The sequence below is a fragment of the Notolepis coatsorum genome (genome assembly GCF_963971535.1).
Source record: "Notolepis coatsorum genome assembly, chromosome: 17".
In the NCBI taxonomy this organism is placed as follows: Eukaryota; Metazoa; Chordata; class Actinopteri; order Aulopiformes; family Paralepididae; genus Notolepis; species Notolepis coatsorum.
The window spans coordinates 33,845,866-33,863,238 of NC_140181.1; the positions used below are offsets into that span (position 1 = coordinate 33,845,866).

Here is a 17,373-nt window from a genome sequence, read left to right on the forward strand (position 1 = left end):
TCAATGTCATTACATACAAACGATGTGGATAAAATAGCGGGAACCGCTCCTCCTTTCTTATTTTGCCTGACTGAGTGATAATATTTATATTTTGGAGGACAGGCTTCTATCAGCGTTGTTGCACCAGTAATGTTGTTTAGCCAGGTTTGACCAAGAACTTTAAATGGTCTGATGCAAAGCTCTGCCAAATGAAGTTAAAATGACCAACCACAAGCAGCTCGGAGTTAGCAAAATGAGAAATAAATTGTACTAAGTTGTCAGTAGACTCTTGGCTAGCAGATGGGGGTCTATAGATACATATTAATATCATTGATGTGCGGCCTAATTGTTCAGGGCAGCATCTCCTGCGTTAGTGGTGAGCGCCTTGCCCACTGCACCACTCAGCCACCCCCAGGGCAAGCAATTCTAAACATTTTAGCTTAGTGATAGAGCCTAACACAGTTACAAACAATCCTACTTTCACATAACTATGTGTTAAGTCGATCGGACGAGCGATGTGTTCTCTGAGGCAGAAGCGGAAGTTAAGACTAAACATAAATATAATCAGTAATTAATTTATTCATAGCCTGAGAGTGACTGTCAGGTGGTGATATTCTTTTGTTTTTATAGTTATTATGGTATAACAAGGCTTTAAAGCAACAATGTGTGTTTCTGGCACCTGCTGGCTGAAAAAATATGCACATTGTACCTTTAAGTTGACATTAACGGATTAGTTAGTAGGTAAGGTGATGTCATCACCTGTGGGTGTTGCCGGAAGTAATCGTCTCCTGGCGGTCCTCCTGCCATCGCTGCACCCGTTGCCATAGTTACTGTTGCTATAGGGAGGCTGGCCATCATAGTGGTCTCTGTACAGAACACACACACACACACACACACACACACACACACACACACACACACACACACACACACACACACACACACACACACACACACACACACACACACACACACACACACACACACACACACACACACACACACACACACACACACACACACACACACACACACACACACACACACACACACACACACACACAATGAAAGGAGACGTTTTTAGTTATACAACACATTCATAATTAGATAAGTTGTCTGCGGCCCAGCAGGAGTCAGTCGGTCAGTCGGTCGGTCGGTCAGTCAGTCAGTCAGTCAGTCAGTCAGTCAGTCAGTCAGTCGGTCGGTCGGTCGGTCGGTCGGTCGGTCGGTCGGTCGGTCGGTCGGTCGGTCGGTCGGTCGCTGCCTGTCTGCCTGCCTGCCCGCCCACCTGCCTATGTGTCTGTCTACCTATTTGTGTGTCTACCTGTCCATCTCGTTGTCCTACCTTTCTGTCTCGTTGTCCTCCTCTCTGCTGTAGTAGCCTTGCTCTCCTCCATAACCCTCCATCTCTCCATCCGTCCACCTGTCTCTGGAGTCTCTCCTAGGATAGGAGAGAGGAGAGAGAAGGAGAGGAGAAGAGGAGAATGGGGGACAGGAGAGACATTAAGTTGGGTGAATGTCTTTCCTGGTATACAGTAGCAGTGCCCCTATGATCCTGAAAAAGAAGATTCAGACAATGCAAAAACGAATTGGTCCAGGACACATCTCCTAAGTTCCAACCCATTGCATCAGCCTTAGATGGCTGAACGTGGAAGATAGATTTATGCAGATCATAGCCCACACAGGACATTCCAAAACCTTGTCCCAAACTACCTGTGCAACTACTTTACCTGTATTAGAGAAACGCATCATTACACCACGAGAGAGAGCACAACTGATCTACCATAATTACTCCACAAGAGGGAGCGCAACTGATTCGTTCTCATTAATAATAATAATTCGTTCTCAAGAGCTTCTTCCTGTATTCAGCTGCCATTCTGTGGAACGAGTTACCAGTGATCATGAGGATGATTAACTCTGTAGTTTAACTTTAAGTCCTCAGTAGAAAAATGTCTGAGCAACCGATTGTCCTCCTGCATGGACGACATGAAACAATACTCACTAGGATGATGTTTTATTTATTATTGAACATTACCTACATTGTGCACTGTTATGATAGTATGATAGATTAATTGTGTTGTACAATGGTATATTGTGATTGATGATGTAATAGTTATTTATAATCTGGTGTATTGGAAATATTTATTGCCATAAGCCTCTCGTGTCGTTCTGTGCCATCTGTGTCTCCATCTTGTTCGCATATCGCCGTTTTGCAGCCCGAACCTCTTTGCGTAGCATATAAGCTGCTACCTTGTACAGTACTCTTCCATACTTCCTGATGCTCGGCCCGAGTTGTAAGCAGCGGTACGAGCATTCAGGGCCACTCGGATGGAGTTGTCCACCCATGGTTTCTGGTTTGGGAAAACCCGCACCTTCTTCGTGGGGACAATGTTGTCAGCTAACGTTGCTATAAAGCTAACAACAACATCAGCATATTCACTGACGTCACTGGAGCTCGACCGGAGCATGCCCCAGTCGACATCATCCAGTGCGTCTTGTAGCGTGGCCTCTGAGCTCTCGGACCACTGCTTCACCTCTCGCGACACAACAGCCTCTCGGGCTCTCTGTTTGTAGCCGGGCAAAAGGAAGATGGCGTCGTGGTCAGATTTACCTAGCGGAGGTGCTGGTACTGCCTTATAGCCCTGTTTGAAAGGGGTGTAGCAGTGATCCAACGTATTTCCCCCCCTAGTGGTGCATTTGATATGTTGGTAAAAGTTTCGCATAACTTTTTTTAAATTAGCCGTATTGAAGTATGTAATAGCAAACACGAGATAACAAAGCAAGCAATCTAGCTAGCTGCTGTCATTGCTAACAGCTAACTAGTTGAGAGTTGGACTACAGTAGCCTAATGTTTTTTTCTGGGAACAAGAGCATTTCATTCCGAAAGGTACATCGCTGATGCTTGAAATGTGTTAGCTTAGTGAAATAAAGTGTAACATCTCTGGTCTCTCTTTCTTCATATTTCTCGTCTGTTCTTGAATGTACTGTAGCGACAGAGACTCTCCCAGCTGTTACCTGGCTAGCATGCCGTTCAGCCGCATTTGAACAGTAACATTTAATTAGAGTCCCCTCTCAATACACTACACAGTGTAGGTGCCAGTAAAAAGGGAAATATATTTTTTCAAGACAAAATGATAGTCGCATGAACTATTTGATTTTTTTTTATAATTTAATGACTATTTGAACATTTGAAAATCGATGCCCATTCCTAGTTATAATTTTGAAATGCAAATATGAACGTTATATGTTGTTGGTTTATCATGTTACTGTAGTTGATAAACTACCAGTCAACCTACCTTCCATACTTATAGTAGGAGGCCCTGCTCTTGGAGGCGTGGTCTAGCACGCCATTCTTCACTGAGGAGTGACGGCGGTGGTGGTGATTGACAGATGACCTCATCTCGTCTCCATGGTGATGGGGTTCTTCTGTGTCGGTGCCATTGGGGGTTTTAGACAGAGAGCCCACGCGGTGGATCAGACCCCCGTTAGACACGCCTGGTGCACACACACACACACACACACACACACACACACACACACACACACACACACACACACACACACACACACACACACACACACACACACACACACACACACACACACACGTACAAAACATAAAACATTCTGTCAACCTCTACTTTTAATCTTTTAAAGAAGCATTTGCTGGATGACATCACCCAGAGGAGAGCAGACCACCTGAACAGTGAAATAGACACTATTTCATCAATTCATTTCAACTGTAGTACTGTAAGCCCAACTGTAGTACTGTAAGCCCAGCTGTAGTACTGTAAGCCCAGCTGTAGTACTGTAAGCCCAACTGTAGTACTGTAAGCCCAGCTGTAGTACTGTAAGCCCAACTGTAGTACTGTAAGCCCAGCTGTAGTACTGTAAGCCCAGCTGTAGTACTGTAAGCCCAGCTGTAGTACTGTAAGCCCAACTGTAGTACTGTAAGCCCAGCTGTAGTACTGTAAGCCCAGCTGTAGTACTGTAAGCCCAACTGTAGTACTGTAAGCCCAGCTGTAGTACTGTAAGCCCAACTGTAGTACTGTAAGTCCAACTGTAGTACTGTAAGCCCAACTGTAGTACTGTAAGCCCAGCTGTAGTACTGTAAGTCCAACTGTAGTACTGTAAGCCCAACTGTAGTACTGTAAGTCCAACTGTAGTACTGTAAGCCCAACTGTAGTACTGTAAGCCCAGCTGTAGTACTGTAAGTCCAACTGTAGTACTGTAAGCCCAACTGTAGTACTGTAAGCCCAGCTGTAGTACTGTAAGCCCAACTGTAGTACTGTACGCCGAGCTGTAGTACTGTAAGCCCAACTGTAGTACTGTACGCCGAGCTGTAGTACTGTAAGCCCAGCTGTAGTACTGTAAGCCCAGCTGTAGTACTGTAAGCCCAGCTGTAGTACTGTAAGCCCAGCTGTAGTACTGTAAGCCCAACTGTAGTACTGTACGCCGAGCTGTAGTACTGTAAGCCCAGCTGTAGTACTGTAAGCCCAACTGTAGTACTGTAAGCCCAGCTGTAGTACTGTAAGCCCAACTGGAAGAGAGTTGAATAAATATTTGAGGAAATTGTGTCTTCACTAGAGGTTCACTGAGATCTGCTCTCCTCTGGGTGACGTCATAGAATAGAGTTTCTCGTGGGCCAATGCAGGTAAGAGACACCGGAACACATTGGTAAGTTTATGTCTGATAACAATGTTTACCAATTTAAAAACTGTATTTACCAGTAGGGGTAGTTGCCGTGGAGCTCCGACGATCCTGATCTGGGCCATAACCATTCTCACCCTGAGAGAGAGAGAGAGAGAGAGAGAGAGAGAGAGAGAGAGAGAGAGAGAGAGAGAGAGAGAGAGAGAGAGAGAGAGAGAGAGAGAGAGAGAGAGAGCGCGCTCAGTGTAAAATGTAGCATATTACCTGACCTTTGCTGTAAATTAAAACACAAGAACATTGGACCTCAATTTAGCAAAAACTAAAACTCTGAAAACAAAACAGTGTTATTATGAAGTAACGCTAACCTTAGTTAGTTAAGTCTACAGTATGTCTCATCTCATGATGCTAACCATGAGATGCCCCAGCCCCACTCACCCCCATCACCCTGTGTGACTCCCCAGTCCTTCCGCTTCCTGGGAACTATCATCTCCCATAACCTCAAGTGGGAGCTGAACATCAGCTCCCTCGTCAAGAACACACAGCAGAGGATGTTCTTCCTGCGGCAGCTGAAGAAATTCAATCTGCCAAAGACGATGATGGTGCACTTCTACACAGCCATCATCGAGTCCATCCTCACCTCCTCCATCACAGTATGGTACGCTGCAGCCAAGGATAAAGGCAAGCTGCAGCGTATCATTCACTCTGCTGAGAAGATGATCGGCTGCAATCTGCCATCTCTCCAGGACCTGTACGCCTCCAGAACCCTGAAGCGTGCAGGTAAGATTGTGGCCAACCCCTACCACCCCGTCATAATCTGTTTGAGACACTCCCCTCTGGCAGGAGGCTGCGGTCCATCAGGGCCAAAACCTCACGCCACAAGAACAGCTTCTACCCCTATGTAGTGAGCCTCATCAACAAGGCTCGGGACCCCCACTGACACCCCCCACTGTGTTACATTAACACATTCGGCGCCAGACCCGAGATATCCCGGGTTAACTCGCCAGCGGTTGAGCGCCATTCATTACAGGCACACGGACTCGTGGCAGTATCGAGCACCCTTTGAAACATTATATCTTGGCCTGTGCGTCGATCAAAAGTCTCCAGTCTGACTTTTCTTTGTCGGGCAAGTGGATCGGATTGAGAAGCATGATGTGTGGCGGATTATGTTGGCGACACGATCGACACCAATACTGGGACTCGCGATCAGATAATTGGAATATTCTTTTTGGGGTACATCCTAGTGAAGGTAAGGGCTATATGATATCAATCCTGCTGTGATCCGACCATGACTTCACCTCGATCACAACATATGTGTGTAACGTTACTCCACAGCGTATGCCGTTGGTGACGATCAAAGCATAAAAAACTACCCCCCCCACCCTTTCATGCATTCATGATGAAACATAATACCGATAATACAGATTTGATTTGGAACCAGTAGCGTGTACAGGTGAGAAACGGCAACGTTTTTAGTGAAATGCATGTATTGCTGCATAGCATCGTTTTCTGGGATTACTCATATTCACCACGGTATAAAACGTGAATGTATGGATGAAAAAAATATTTCTTTAACACATATTGAATGATAGATAGTCAATGTCAAATGGGCCATAGTATTGTATCCATATAGCTATAATATAGAATATAGTTATAGCCCTGCAAACACTGCCACTTATTCCTATCTCTTAGAGCTTGGCGTGGTAAGTACAAACGATGCTCAACTGCGTGGCGTCCATTGAGTTAATACACCCCACTGGACTATATTTGTATATATAATCATAATTCTTCATACTTGTTCATACCTTCCTCTTCATACTTTTTGCACATTACTGCTCAATTGCACAGCCCTGCAAAATATTCCATCCTGTAAATATACTGTATGTTTATTTTTATTCTAATTAGTGTATATACCTGACCACATTGTGCACAGTTGTACAGCCCTCTGGCCTATTCCTATTTTTATTTTATAATTCTATTCTATTCTATTGTGCTTCTATGTTAATTCTGTTTATATTCCATTTTATTTTATTCCATCTTTTAATTTTTTATTCTACCATAATTGTCTGTCTGTCAATGTCGCACAAAAATGTAACCAAATAAAATTCCTTGTATGTGAAAACTACTTGGCAACAAAGACCTTTCTGATTCTGATTTGTCTCATCTGATGACGCTAACCTGTTAGTCTTTGTCTCATCTCATCATGCTAATATATTAGTCTTTGTCTCATCTCATCATGCTAACCTGTTAGTCTTTGTCTCATCTCATCATGCTAACCTGTTAGTCTTTGTCTCATCTCATCATGCTAATATATTAGTCTTTGTCTCATCTCATCATGCTAATATTAGTCTTTGTCTCATCTCATCATGCTAACCTGTTAGTCTTTGTCTCATCTCATCATGCTAATATGTTAGTCTTTGTCTCATCCAGTGTTAATTTTGTCAACGAAAATTATTACTATATATGGTCGTCAACTAAGCTTTTCCCCCCGACGACAACGAGACGTGATGTCACGTTAATGTAGATCATGTGACACTAACGTGACTAAATGCATGATCGTTGACTACATCTGAGGACACAAAAATGTACTTTACAAAAAACATGACGAATTCTCTCTTAATTTATGTTGACTAACAAGATGAGACAATAATTATAACTTTTAGAATAATTCACGTTATTATTTCAGCATTTCCGTTTCCGGCTAATCGATAGCTATTGTTCCGCACCGTTTATGTCCCACTAAAAGCCAAGCTACGTGAGGCTAAAAACCGCGTCCCAGGTCTCTTGTGACTACAGCTTATACCAATAACCATGAACGGAATCTGCTACTCTCTCAACACTCCTGCGGCAGCCGAACAGTTCTACCAAAAGAACATAGCATTTAAGACGACGGTGTTACGAGTGGGGGTAGGAGAGAGAACCCAATAATGCGGATAAGGATGATGAGAGAGGCAGAGACGGCAGGATTCGTGTAGATAATGACTTTACTTTAGTTCACTTAACACTACACGGAAATAGGACATAAACGGCGCAGCCGTGCTGGCACGATAAACAGTGAACTTGAGAACAAACAAAAAGAACATAAAAGGCGCAGCCGTGCTGGCACTAGAGAGCAACGAACTGGAGAACGCGTAAAACAAACAGGCAACATCAAAACACTAACACTTACTTAGAATGAAACAAAGGGCAACAACGACGTGGACAGGAAACGGGGAAACTGGAGGTATGACGCCACAACGAGGAGAGGAAGACACACACTAATATACCAGACTAATTCTGATTGGCAACACCTGGCCAGGCCAGTCTAAAACACAACATTTAACCAACTAGACACATAAGCATAATAACAAACACAACCAGACAGGGGAAAACCTCACACAAGGGAAGGGAACGTCAACAACGACAACACACATAGAATTACATTACTCAAACTATTAATTACATTAATTACATTTATCAGAATAGGCAAAATGGCCACCTGCACCATCTGATGATGCCCACTAGATGGCGGCATGAGACCACCGAAAGGAGGTAGAGAATGTCCAGTGTTCCCAGTGTTTTTTGATGAGAGTTGCTGGAAGAGGGTCAAACAGACAGGTTGAGGGTTTAGCCAACCAATTTAGAGAGGATTCTCGCCAGATGAAGTCAACTTCATACACAAGTTTGTGGATGTGATGAGGCCTTTGGCACTTGCACTAAACATCCTCCAAGCAGAGAAGAACATCTTTCTTGGGTACCTGGCTCCAACCATTGTGCAACTGCAATGTCATATGAATGACCTGTTGGATGAGAGCACAAAACCCACTGCTGCAGGGGGTCTCATTACATGCCGTCCGCTCATAAAGAGCATCTTGCAGTCACTGAGCACAAGGCTGGCAGGTCTTCTGGAGAAGAGGGAGCACATACTGTCCGCTATACTGGTGCCAAGATTCAAGCTTGACTGGGTCCAAGATGAGGAGAAACATGTGCAGTACAGATTGATGCTGAAAAGATAATTGCAACCAACTCTGATGACTCGGATGCAAGAGACTCAGGTCAAACCCAGTCCAGTGGCGAAAGTAACAAGAAAGATCCTGCAGCTTCATTCTTCAGATTTAACAGAAACCCTCAGGTTCCTCAAAAATCTGAAGTGGACACTTATTTGGACGCCCCAATCACAGATGGGTTTGATGAGTACATGCAGTTTCCAAAACTCAAAAGGCTGTTCATAAAACACAACACAGCACTGCCCTCAAGCGCTCCGGTAGAGAGGCTCTTCAGCATCGGTGGTCAAATATTCAGGTAGGGATGAGCTGTGATTATATTCTATCTAATTATTTCAGTAATTGCCATTTGCCTCAGTACACAATTCCTTTAATACAGATTACTGTTACAATGTTTGCCACAATAATCATGATGTTAAAATGCCTTCTCTTCTTCTTCTTCTTCTTTCTTCTTCTTTCATCTCATTCAGGCCCAGGAGAAACCGGCTGGGAGATGACAACTTTGAGAAGCAGCTGATCTTGAATGCCAACAAAAATATTTGAAGGTATATATATTATTAAACTAAATAAGACTCGTGCACATCTAGTTGGACCCCGACTGGAGGTGGAGAGATATATAAAGCTAAAAGAAGAATACCTTCAAAAGAAAGAAGGGACCGCACACTCCTCAGGACTGGTTTTAGCTTTTTCTTTTTTGCACAACGTGTTTCGTTTCTGCTTCCTCAGGTGCTACTGAATATTTAAAACAAATACAAATCATTTTATAAAATGTTGGGCTTTCACGCGGGCTAGGGCTTCAAATGTTGCATTACAGTCGGGCTTATTTTCGGGCAGGGCCTGAACGTCATGGGCTTGGGCTGGGCACTGGCTTAATTTCAAGGCCCTTGCAGACCACTAGGAGGAACAGATGTAGCCCTTTACTAGCTTCTCAAAGCACTTCATGGCTATGGAGATGAGAGCTACAGGGCGGTAGTCGTTGAGGCAAGCAGGCTTGGATTTTTTGGGTACAGGGATAATGGTGGACTTCTTCAGACAGGTGGGGATGACAGCCTGTTCTAAGGACAGGTTAAATATGTCAGTGAATACCGGGGCCAGTTGGTCGGCACAGACTTTTAGGACGCGGCCGGGGATACCGTCCGGTCCTGCTGCCTTCCTGATATTCACTTTCTTAAAGGTCCTCCTCACCTCATGTTCTGTTACCCTGAATACTAAGGGCTAGATCCACAAGGAATGGATTGCACGGAGCAAGTTGCACCCTTACTTACAATTCATTATGAATTGAAAATGGGGGACAATGATGTAAATAAGACGAAAGTCTTTCTCTGGTCTGCATCCCCTTAACAATTGTGTGTATTGAGCCGTACTGTATTGTACCCATTCTGCAATCTGCAATCTGGTGCCAAGATTCAAGCTTGACTGGGTCCAAGATGAGGAGAAACATGTGCAGTACAGATTGATGCTGAAAAGATAATTGCAACCAACTCTGATGACTCGGATGCAAGAGACTCAGGTCAAACCCAGTCCAGTGGCGAAAGTAACAAGAAAGATCCTGCAGCTTCATTCTTCAGATTTAACAGAAACCCTCAGGTTCCTCAAAAATCTGAAGTGGACACTTATTTGGACGCCCCAATCACAGATGGGTTTGATGAGTACATGCAGTTTCCAAAACTCAAAAGGCTGTTCATAAAACACAACACAGCACTGCCCTCAAGCGCTCCGGTAGAGAGGCTCTTCAGCATCGGTGGTCAAATATTCAGGTAGGGATGAGCTGTGATTATATTCTATCTAATTATTTCAGTAATTGCCATTTGCCTCAGTACACAATTCCTTTAATACAGATTACTGTTACAATGTTTGCCACAATAATCATGATGTTAAAATGCCTTCTCTTCTTCTTCTTCTTCTTTCTTCTTCTTTCATCTCATTCAGGCCCAGGAGAAACCGGCTGGGAGATGACAACTTTGAGAAGCAGCTGATCTTGAATGCCAACAAAAATATTTGAAGGTATATATATTATTAAACTAAATAAGACTCGTGCACATCTAGTTGGACCCCGACTGGAGGTGGAGAGATATATAAAGCTAAAAGAAGAATACCTTCAAAAGAAAGAAGGGACCGCACACTCCTCAGGACTGGTTTTAGCTTTTTCTTTTTTGCACAACGTGTTTCGTTTCTGCTTCCTCAGGTGCTACTGAATATTTAAAACAAATACAAATCATTTTATAAAATTTTGGGCTTTCACGCGGGCTAGGGCTTCAAATGTTGCATTACAGTCGGGCTTATTTTCGGGCAGGGCCTGAACGTCATGGGCTTGGGCTGGGCACTGGCTTAATTTCAAGGCCCTTGCAGACCACTAGGAGGAACAGATGTAGCCCTTTACTAGCTTCTCAAAGCACTTCATGGCTATGGAGATGAGAGCTACAGGGCGGTAGTCGTTGAGGCAAGCAGGCTTGGATTTTTTGGGTACAGGGATAATGGTGGACTTCTTCAGACAGGTGGGGATGACAGCCTGTTCTAAGGACAGGTTAAATATGTCAGTGAATACCGGGGCCAGTTGGTCGGCACAGACTTTTAGGACGCGGCCGGGGATACCGTCCGGTCCTGCTGCCTTCCTGATATTCACTTTCTTAAAGGTCCTCCTCACCTCATGTTCTGTTACCCTGAATACTAAGGGCTAGATCCACAAGGAATGGATTGCACGGAGCAAGTTGCACCCTTACTTACAATTCATTATGAATTGAAAATGGGGGACAATGATGTAAATAAGACGAAAGTCTTTCTCTGGTCTGCATCCCCTTAACAATTGTGTGTATTGAGCCGTACTGTATTGTACCCATTCTGCAATCTGTTAATAAAATTTTCCTTCAATCAATCACCGTGCAGATTGATTGATTGAATGAAAGTTTTATTAACAGATTGCAGAATGGGTACAATACAGTACGGCTCAATACACACAATTGTTAAGGGGATGCAGACCAGAGAAAGACTTTCGTTTTGTTTACATCAGGGTCCCCCATTTTCAATTCATAATGAATTGTAAGTAAGGGTGCAACTTGCTCCGTGCAATCCATTCTTTGTGGATCTAGCCCTGAGTCTCCATCAGCAGTGCCCCCCCCCCCCTCCATTGCAGTGGTTTGTAGGCTGGTGTTGTTATTCACAGCCTCAAATCTCGCATAGAAGGTATTGAGATCATTTGCCAGATGGATGTCACTGTTCAGCTTGAGGGAGGTGCCTTTGTAATCTGTCATCGTTCTGAGGCCCTGCCACATACCTCTAGAGTCAGCTTGTTCATACTGAAGTTAAATTTGATCCCTGTAGCGCCGTTTTGCCTCAATTACTGACCTCCTTACGTTGTATCTCGCCACCTTGTGGTCATTCATGTTGCCTGCCACAAGCCCGGCGTTGTAGGCTGAGGTGCGTGCCTTCAGAGCTTCGCGGACGGATTTGTCTACCCAAGGCTTTTGGTTTGGGTAAACTCTAATTGTGGTAGTGGGGATTGTTTCTTTTACCAAAGTACAAACAAAGTCCAGCACTGTCTCTGTGTAGTCATTAATATTATCTGTGTTGTCACGGAACACACTCCAGTCTGTACATTCAAGTGCAGCTTGGAGCATCTCCTCTTGTTGTGAAGGATCAGATTAAACCGAATATATATATTTATTTATGGATATCTATTTAATAGTATTTGTATATCGTTTGATATCCCTTGTATATTCCTTGTACATATACACTGAATATCCCTTTAGTCTACTAACAGCCCATAATAGTTTCATTCTACCATTGGACAAGAACCTGGCGCCAGCAGCCAAGCCCCTTGGTTCAAGTTCAATCGTGCCGACGAACATGTCGTTACAAGCCCGGTTCCGCGTAGGAATACGTCTGGCGAAATACGAATGGTACTATTTGTTCACAGCGCATATATATATGGCGCAAGTAAAGTAGAACTTTCTTTTAGTCCATTAGTCCTTTACCCTCCAACCTAGTAACAGACGTGAAGCCTCACCCATGACCCACGTGTGGTGCAGTATGGCCTACTTGGCCTCAGAATAGGCATTGAGACATCGTGTGGATTAATAGTTGAATTGTCATAGTTTGGCACTATACCGTCGAGTGGGACGTATTTCTATTAAGTTAATAATAGTCTATTATGTATGGTGCATCGTTCGGTTAGAGTCATTAAGTGAACGTTGTATATACCCTTTGCTATATAAAATATTCGATTTATACATTTGTGTGGACTTCGTTTCATGGTGGGAAAGTGTTCATCATATCTATATCATGTACTGTGTGGCCAGTAGTTAAAGTACATAATCGGTAGTGGTTTAATGATACCATACTTATCAATACAGTCAGGGAATTGTACCCCTCAGTTACAATTGGTCCTTCGAGCCGGAGGGTAACTAGTGTAATATTAATATAGTGTTATTAATATTGAAATGGCCTATGATGAACACTCCACGAAATGGTCCTCCTAACGTAGAACGCCCGCGGCGCAGACGACAGACACCTCAGTACTTAGAGGATTACGCTGTCAGTCAACTACCTAGCCTTCGACAAACGGTAAACGCGGTAAAAGTAGAAAGTAAAATTATGTCTGACCTTAACGACCAGGTTACCCCGACCACAGAGGCCCTAGTGGGTTCTAATGTAACTGACCAAGCTCACGGTGGGGACCAGGAGGGAGCTGACATGCCTTTACCCCCCGCCAATACCGAAGAAGTAGTCCCCGACCAGCCCCGGGAGGAAGACAACCCTACAGAGAGAGAACTCTGCACGGAAGAAGAGGAGGAGAGCGCCGAGGAAATAGAGCTCCAGGACTCCCCAACGAGTACAGCCAGGAGCGGCTCACCTCTACAACCGTCTTCCCCCAGCGAAGCGGAGAGGATGCTATCACAGGCGTTCCTCGCCAGCCTGACAGCCTCTACCGAACGTGATCGACTTCAGGGTGAACGCGATCGACTTCAGGGTGAACGCGATCGACTCCAAGCACAGACGCTTAGCGAGCGCGAACAACTCCAAGCGCAACAACGGAGCGAAGAAGAGCGCATACGCCTGGAGATGAGACGCCTTCAGACGGAAGAGAATATGGCAAGAGACCGGGCCGACGCCCAGCGCGCCGCTGCCGGTGCCCAAAGAGAAGCAGATCTCACCAAGCGCGAAGCCGAGCGCGACAGACTACAAGCGCAGCTAATGGAGCAGCTGATCCTCAAGGCAACACCCTCTCCCTCCGCCAGGGGTTCAAGGAACTCGTCGAGACAACAGTCAAGGGCAGCGTCTCCTAACCGAGCAAGCGACCCTGAACTTGACCAACAGACCAAGCCTATACCCCCCGCAGACCCCCTTCCCAGACCGGTCCAAGCGAGACCCAGCTACAAGGAAGGAGCGGCATACACTGCGGAGAAGCTAAATAAACGACTACAGGATCTAGAGGACCTGATAGAAGAAGAAGAGGGAGAGGAGGAGAACCAAGCCCGACGACAGCACAGTACTCCACCGGACCAGGAGGTCCAGTACAGCCCAGGCTATACCCCCGCGGCGCTGCGCTACAGACCCCCGACTCTATTCACGGGTGAGCATGACGCACGACCAGCCCCGAGGAATAGCACCTGGACCAGCGGGCCATGGTACCCTGCCGGTACCAGCCCACAGAGAGGCGCAAGAGGAGACTCGCCTAGGAGGTCTCTCCCCCAACGCTCACCGATGTATCAGCCATCCACGGCGTCATACATTGCCACGCCGACGTTTCCAGACTTCACCTATGAGAATCGAGCACAGTACACGGAGCTCCGGATGTGCTTAGAGACAATGATGGTGGATGTCGCTGATGAACGCCACAAGTATGCAATATTACTGAAGCACCTGAAAGTACCGCGAGCGCACAATATAGCGCTAGCCTATGCCACCTCTACGACCCCATACACCGCAGCTCTAGCAGCGCTGGACCAGAGATATGGACGTATATGGGATTACGTAATCCAAGAGATAAGGCATATTGATCGCCTACCCCCAGCAACAGACAATCGCTCATTAGACGACCTGTCTATAAAAGTGCAGTCCCTGGTAGGGATGCTGGGAGCGCAACGAGAAAAGGGTATGCACGAGCTATACGCCAACTCTAACGTCGAGAGGATTTTAGAGAAGCTGCCACCCGCCAGACAAGAGCGCTTCAGGCGGCAGAGAGACCACCGTGATCCTAACGGTCCCGAACCATCCCTCCTTGATCTAGCCGACTTCCTGGCGAGAGAAGTCAGCAGCTTACGACTGGATACGTTCGTGCGGAGCACACCAAGCTCCAGAGAGGGACCCAGGAGAATAAACGATGGAAGAAGATCGGTGACTGTCATGCACCAATCAGAATCAGTACCGAGCAGTAAGAACCACAGTACCCCCTCGAGAAAAGAGAAGTGGAAGATGGTGTGCCCGTACTGCGAGAAGGAACACTGGCTGTCACAATGTGACCTGTTCACAAAGATGAATGCAGAAGAAGTGAGTCAATGGATAAAGTCCAACAGGCGCTGTTACCGATGTGCGCGCAGTCACATGGCAGCCGAATGCCGCCTAAAGAAGAGGTGCAGTCGGTGTGACGGAGCCCATCTAGATGTACTACACGACAGTAACAGAAGAAAGCCTGCACCTGCACCATCGAGCAGCACCAAGGCAAGTGTCATGTACATTGACCCCGCCAGCAGCAGCGGCGCCCAAGTGCTCTTAAAGGTAGTCCGTGTAACATTGAGCTACCAAGATAAAGTCATGGACACTTACGCCGTTCTTGATGACGGGTCAGAGAAGACCCTTCTGCTCGCGTCCGCTGCGGCCCAGCTGGGACTGCGGGGGAGCGAGAACCAAATGACGATTCGGACAATAAGAAGAGATTTAAAGACGATAAAGGGCGAGAATGTCTCCTTCACTATCGCAGCAAGCGGGCAGCCAGAGCGACGGTATAGGATTACAAATGCTTTCACCAGCCAAGAAATAGGACTATCACAGTACACCTACCCCATCGCCAAGCTGATGGATAAATATGTGCACCTGCGTCAACTACCTATCCCGCTCATAGACGGCGCCACCCCGACCCTGCTGATAGGCTCCGACCATGCAGACCTCATCGTCCCGATAGACCGGGTCCATACAGGACCCCGAGGCTGTCCTGCAGCAGTCGAGACCCGCCTAGGGTGGACACTACAAGGCCCCCTCGCTAAATCTCTCAACCGAACAGCAGCCACTAGCTGCCTCCACTCCAGAGCGACAGAAGAAGACACCACTCTCCTGCAGCATGTCGAGAGGCTATGGACACTAGAGACAATGCCCTTTAAGAACGAAAAGAAAGACATTCGTTCTAAAGAAGACATTTACGCCATAAACCTCCTCGAGCAAGGGACAAAGAGAGTCACAGTCGGCGGAGTGATGAGATACGCAACTCCACTCCTGAGGCGAGAGGGAATGCCCACCTTTCACGCAAAGAAAGACGCCACGGAGCGGTATCTATTGAACACAGAGCGGCGCCTAGCCAAAGACCCCGCTCAAGAGAGTGTGTACCGCGCTGAGATTGAGAAGCTAATCACAGCGGGACACGTGACAAAGATTGACATTAAAGAGGCCGATCAGACGACCGAATCATGGTACGTGCCGCACCACAAGGTCCACCACAACGGCAAGGATCGCATTGTGTTTAACTGCAGCTACCAGATCGGATCCCAAAATCTGAATAAAGAGCTCTTGCCCGGCCCCACACTCGGCCCCTCTCTACTAGGCGTGCTACTACGCTTCCGCCAGGACAAGGTGGCTATCAGCGGGGATATCAAAGGGATGTTCCTGCAGGTGAGACTAGTGGAGGAGGACAAGCCCCTGCTGCGGTTCCTATGGAGAGAGAGGATCGGAGATGAGCACCCAGCCATCTACCAGTGGGAAGTCCTCCCCTTCGGAACCACATGCAGCCCGTGCTGTGCTACATTTGCACTACAGAAACACGTCGCAGAGGACCCAGCAGCAGATGAAGAGGTCCGACACAGTGTGAAGAACAGTTTCTACGTGGACAACTGTTTACAAAGCGTTTCGACTCAAGAAGAAGCCGAGGTTCTCCTACTCAAGCTACGCGCTTCCCTGATCAAAGGCGGCTTTGATCTCAGGCAGTGGGCCAGCAGTGACCCGCACGTATTGCGCAGCCTCTCCCCCGCGGACAAGGCTGCCAGCAGCGAGACCTGGATGGCGACAATCCCAGGAGAAGCCCAAGAAATGACACTAGGACTAGTCTGGCGCTTCAAAACAGACTCGCTCCACTATAGACACAAACCCCTGACCACGGAAGGTCGACGGCGATACCGACCACCAGACGGAGTGTGTACAGAACACTCGCCAGACAATATGACCCGTTGGGATGTATTCTACCTTACACCACCAGGGCAAAGATGATTGTACGAGCACTATGGGACAAGGACCAGGGCTGGGACGACCCAATACCCGCACACCTTGCCTCCACATGGAGAGAGTGGGAGACGGAGCTCCGCTCACTCCCAGGCGTCAATATATGCCGCAGCTACTTCCCACCCACAGTGAGGCCAGAGACATGCAAGATGGATCTACACGTCTTCAGTGACGCCTCCGAAGTAGCCTATGGATCGGTGGCCTACTTGCGTGCCCAAGAGAAGGGAGGAGAGATACACACTGCTTTCATCCTGGCTCGCTCAAGAATAGCCCCACGAAAGCAACAATCTATCCCGCGTCTAGAGCTCTGCGCAGCCCTAGCAGGAGCGCATCTAGCCACGTT

At 46.6% G+C, this 17,373-nt stretch overlaps 1 protein-coding gene across 1 annotated transcript in view; it reads right to left on the reverse strand.

Moving 5' to 3' along the window:
* LOC311243998 (voltage-dependent L-type calcium channel subunit alpha-1D-like) overlaps positions 1-17,373 on the reverse strand; it is a gene marked incomplete at both ends in the record, with an annotated part of 170,375 nt that overhangs the window by 16,317 nt on the left and 136,685 nt on the right. Inside the window, 4 exon segments of the mRNA XM_084333407.1 lie at positions 739-845; positions 1,325-1,420; positions 3,276-3,405; positions 5,065-5,236. Coding sequence (XP_084189533.1) covers positions 739-845; positions 1,325-1,420; positions 3,276-3,405; positions 5,065-5,236 — 505 coding nt within the window.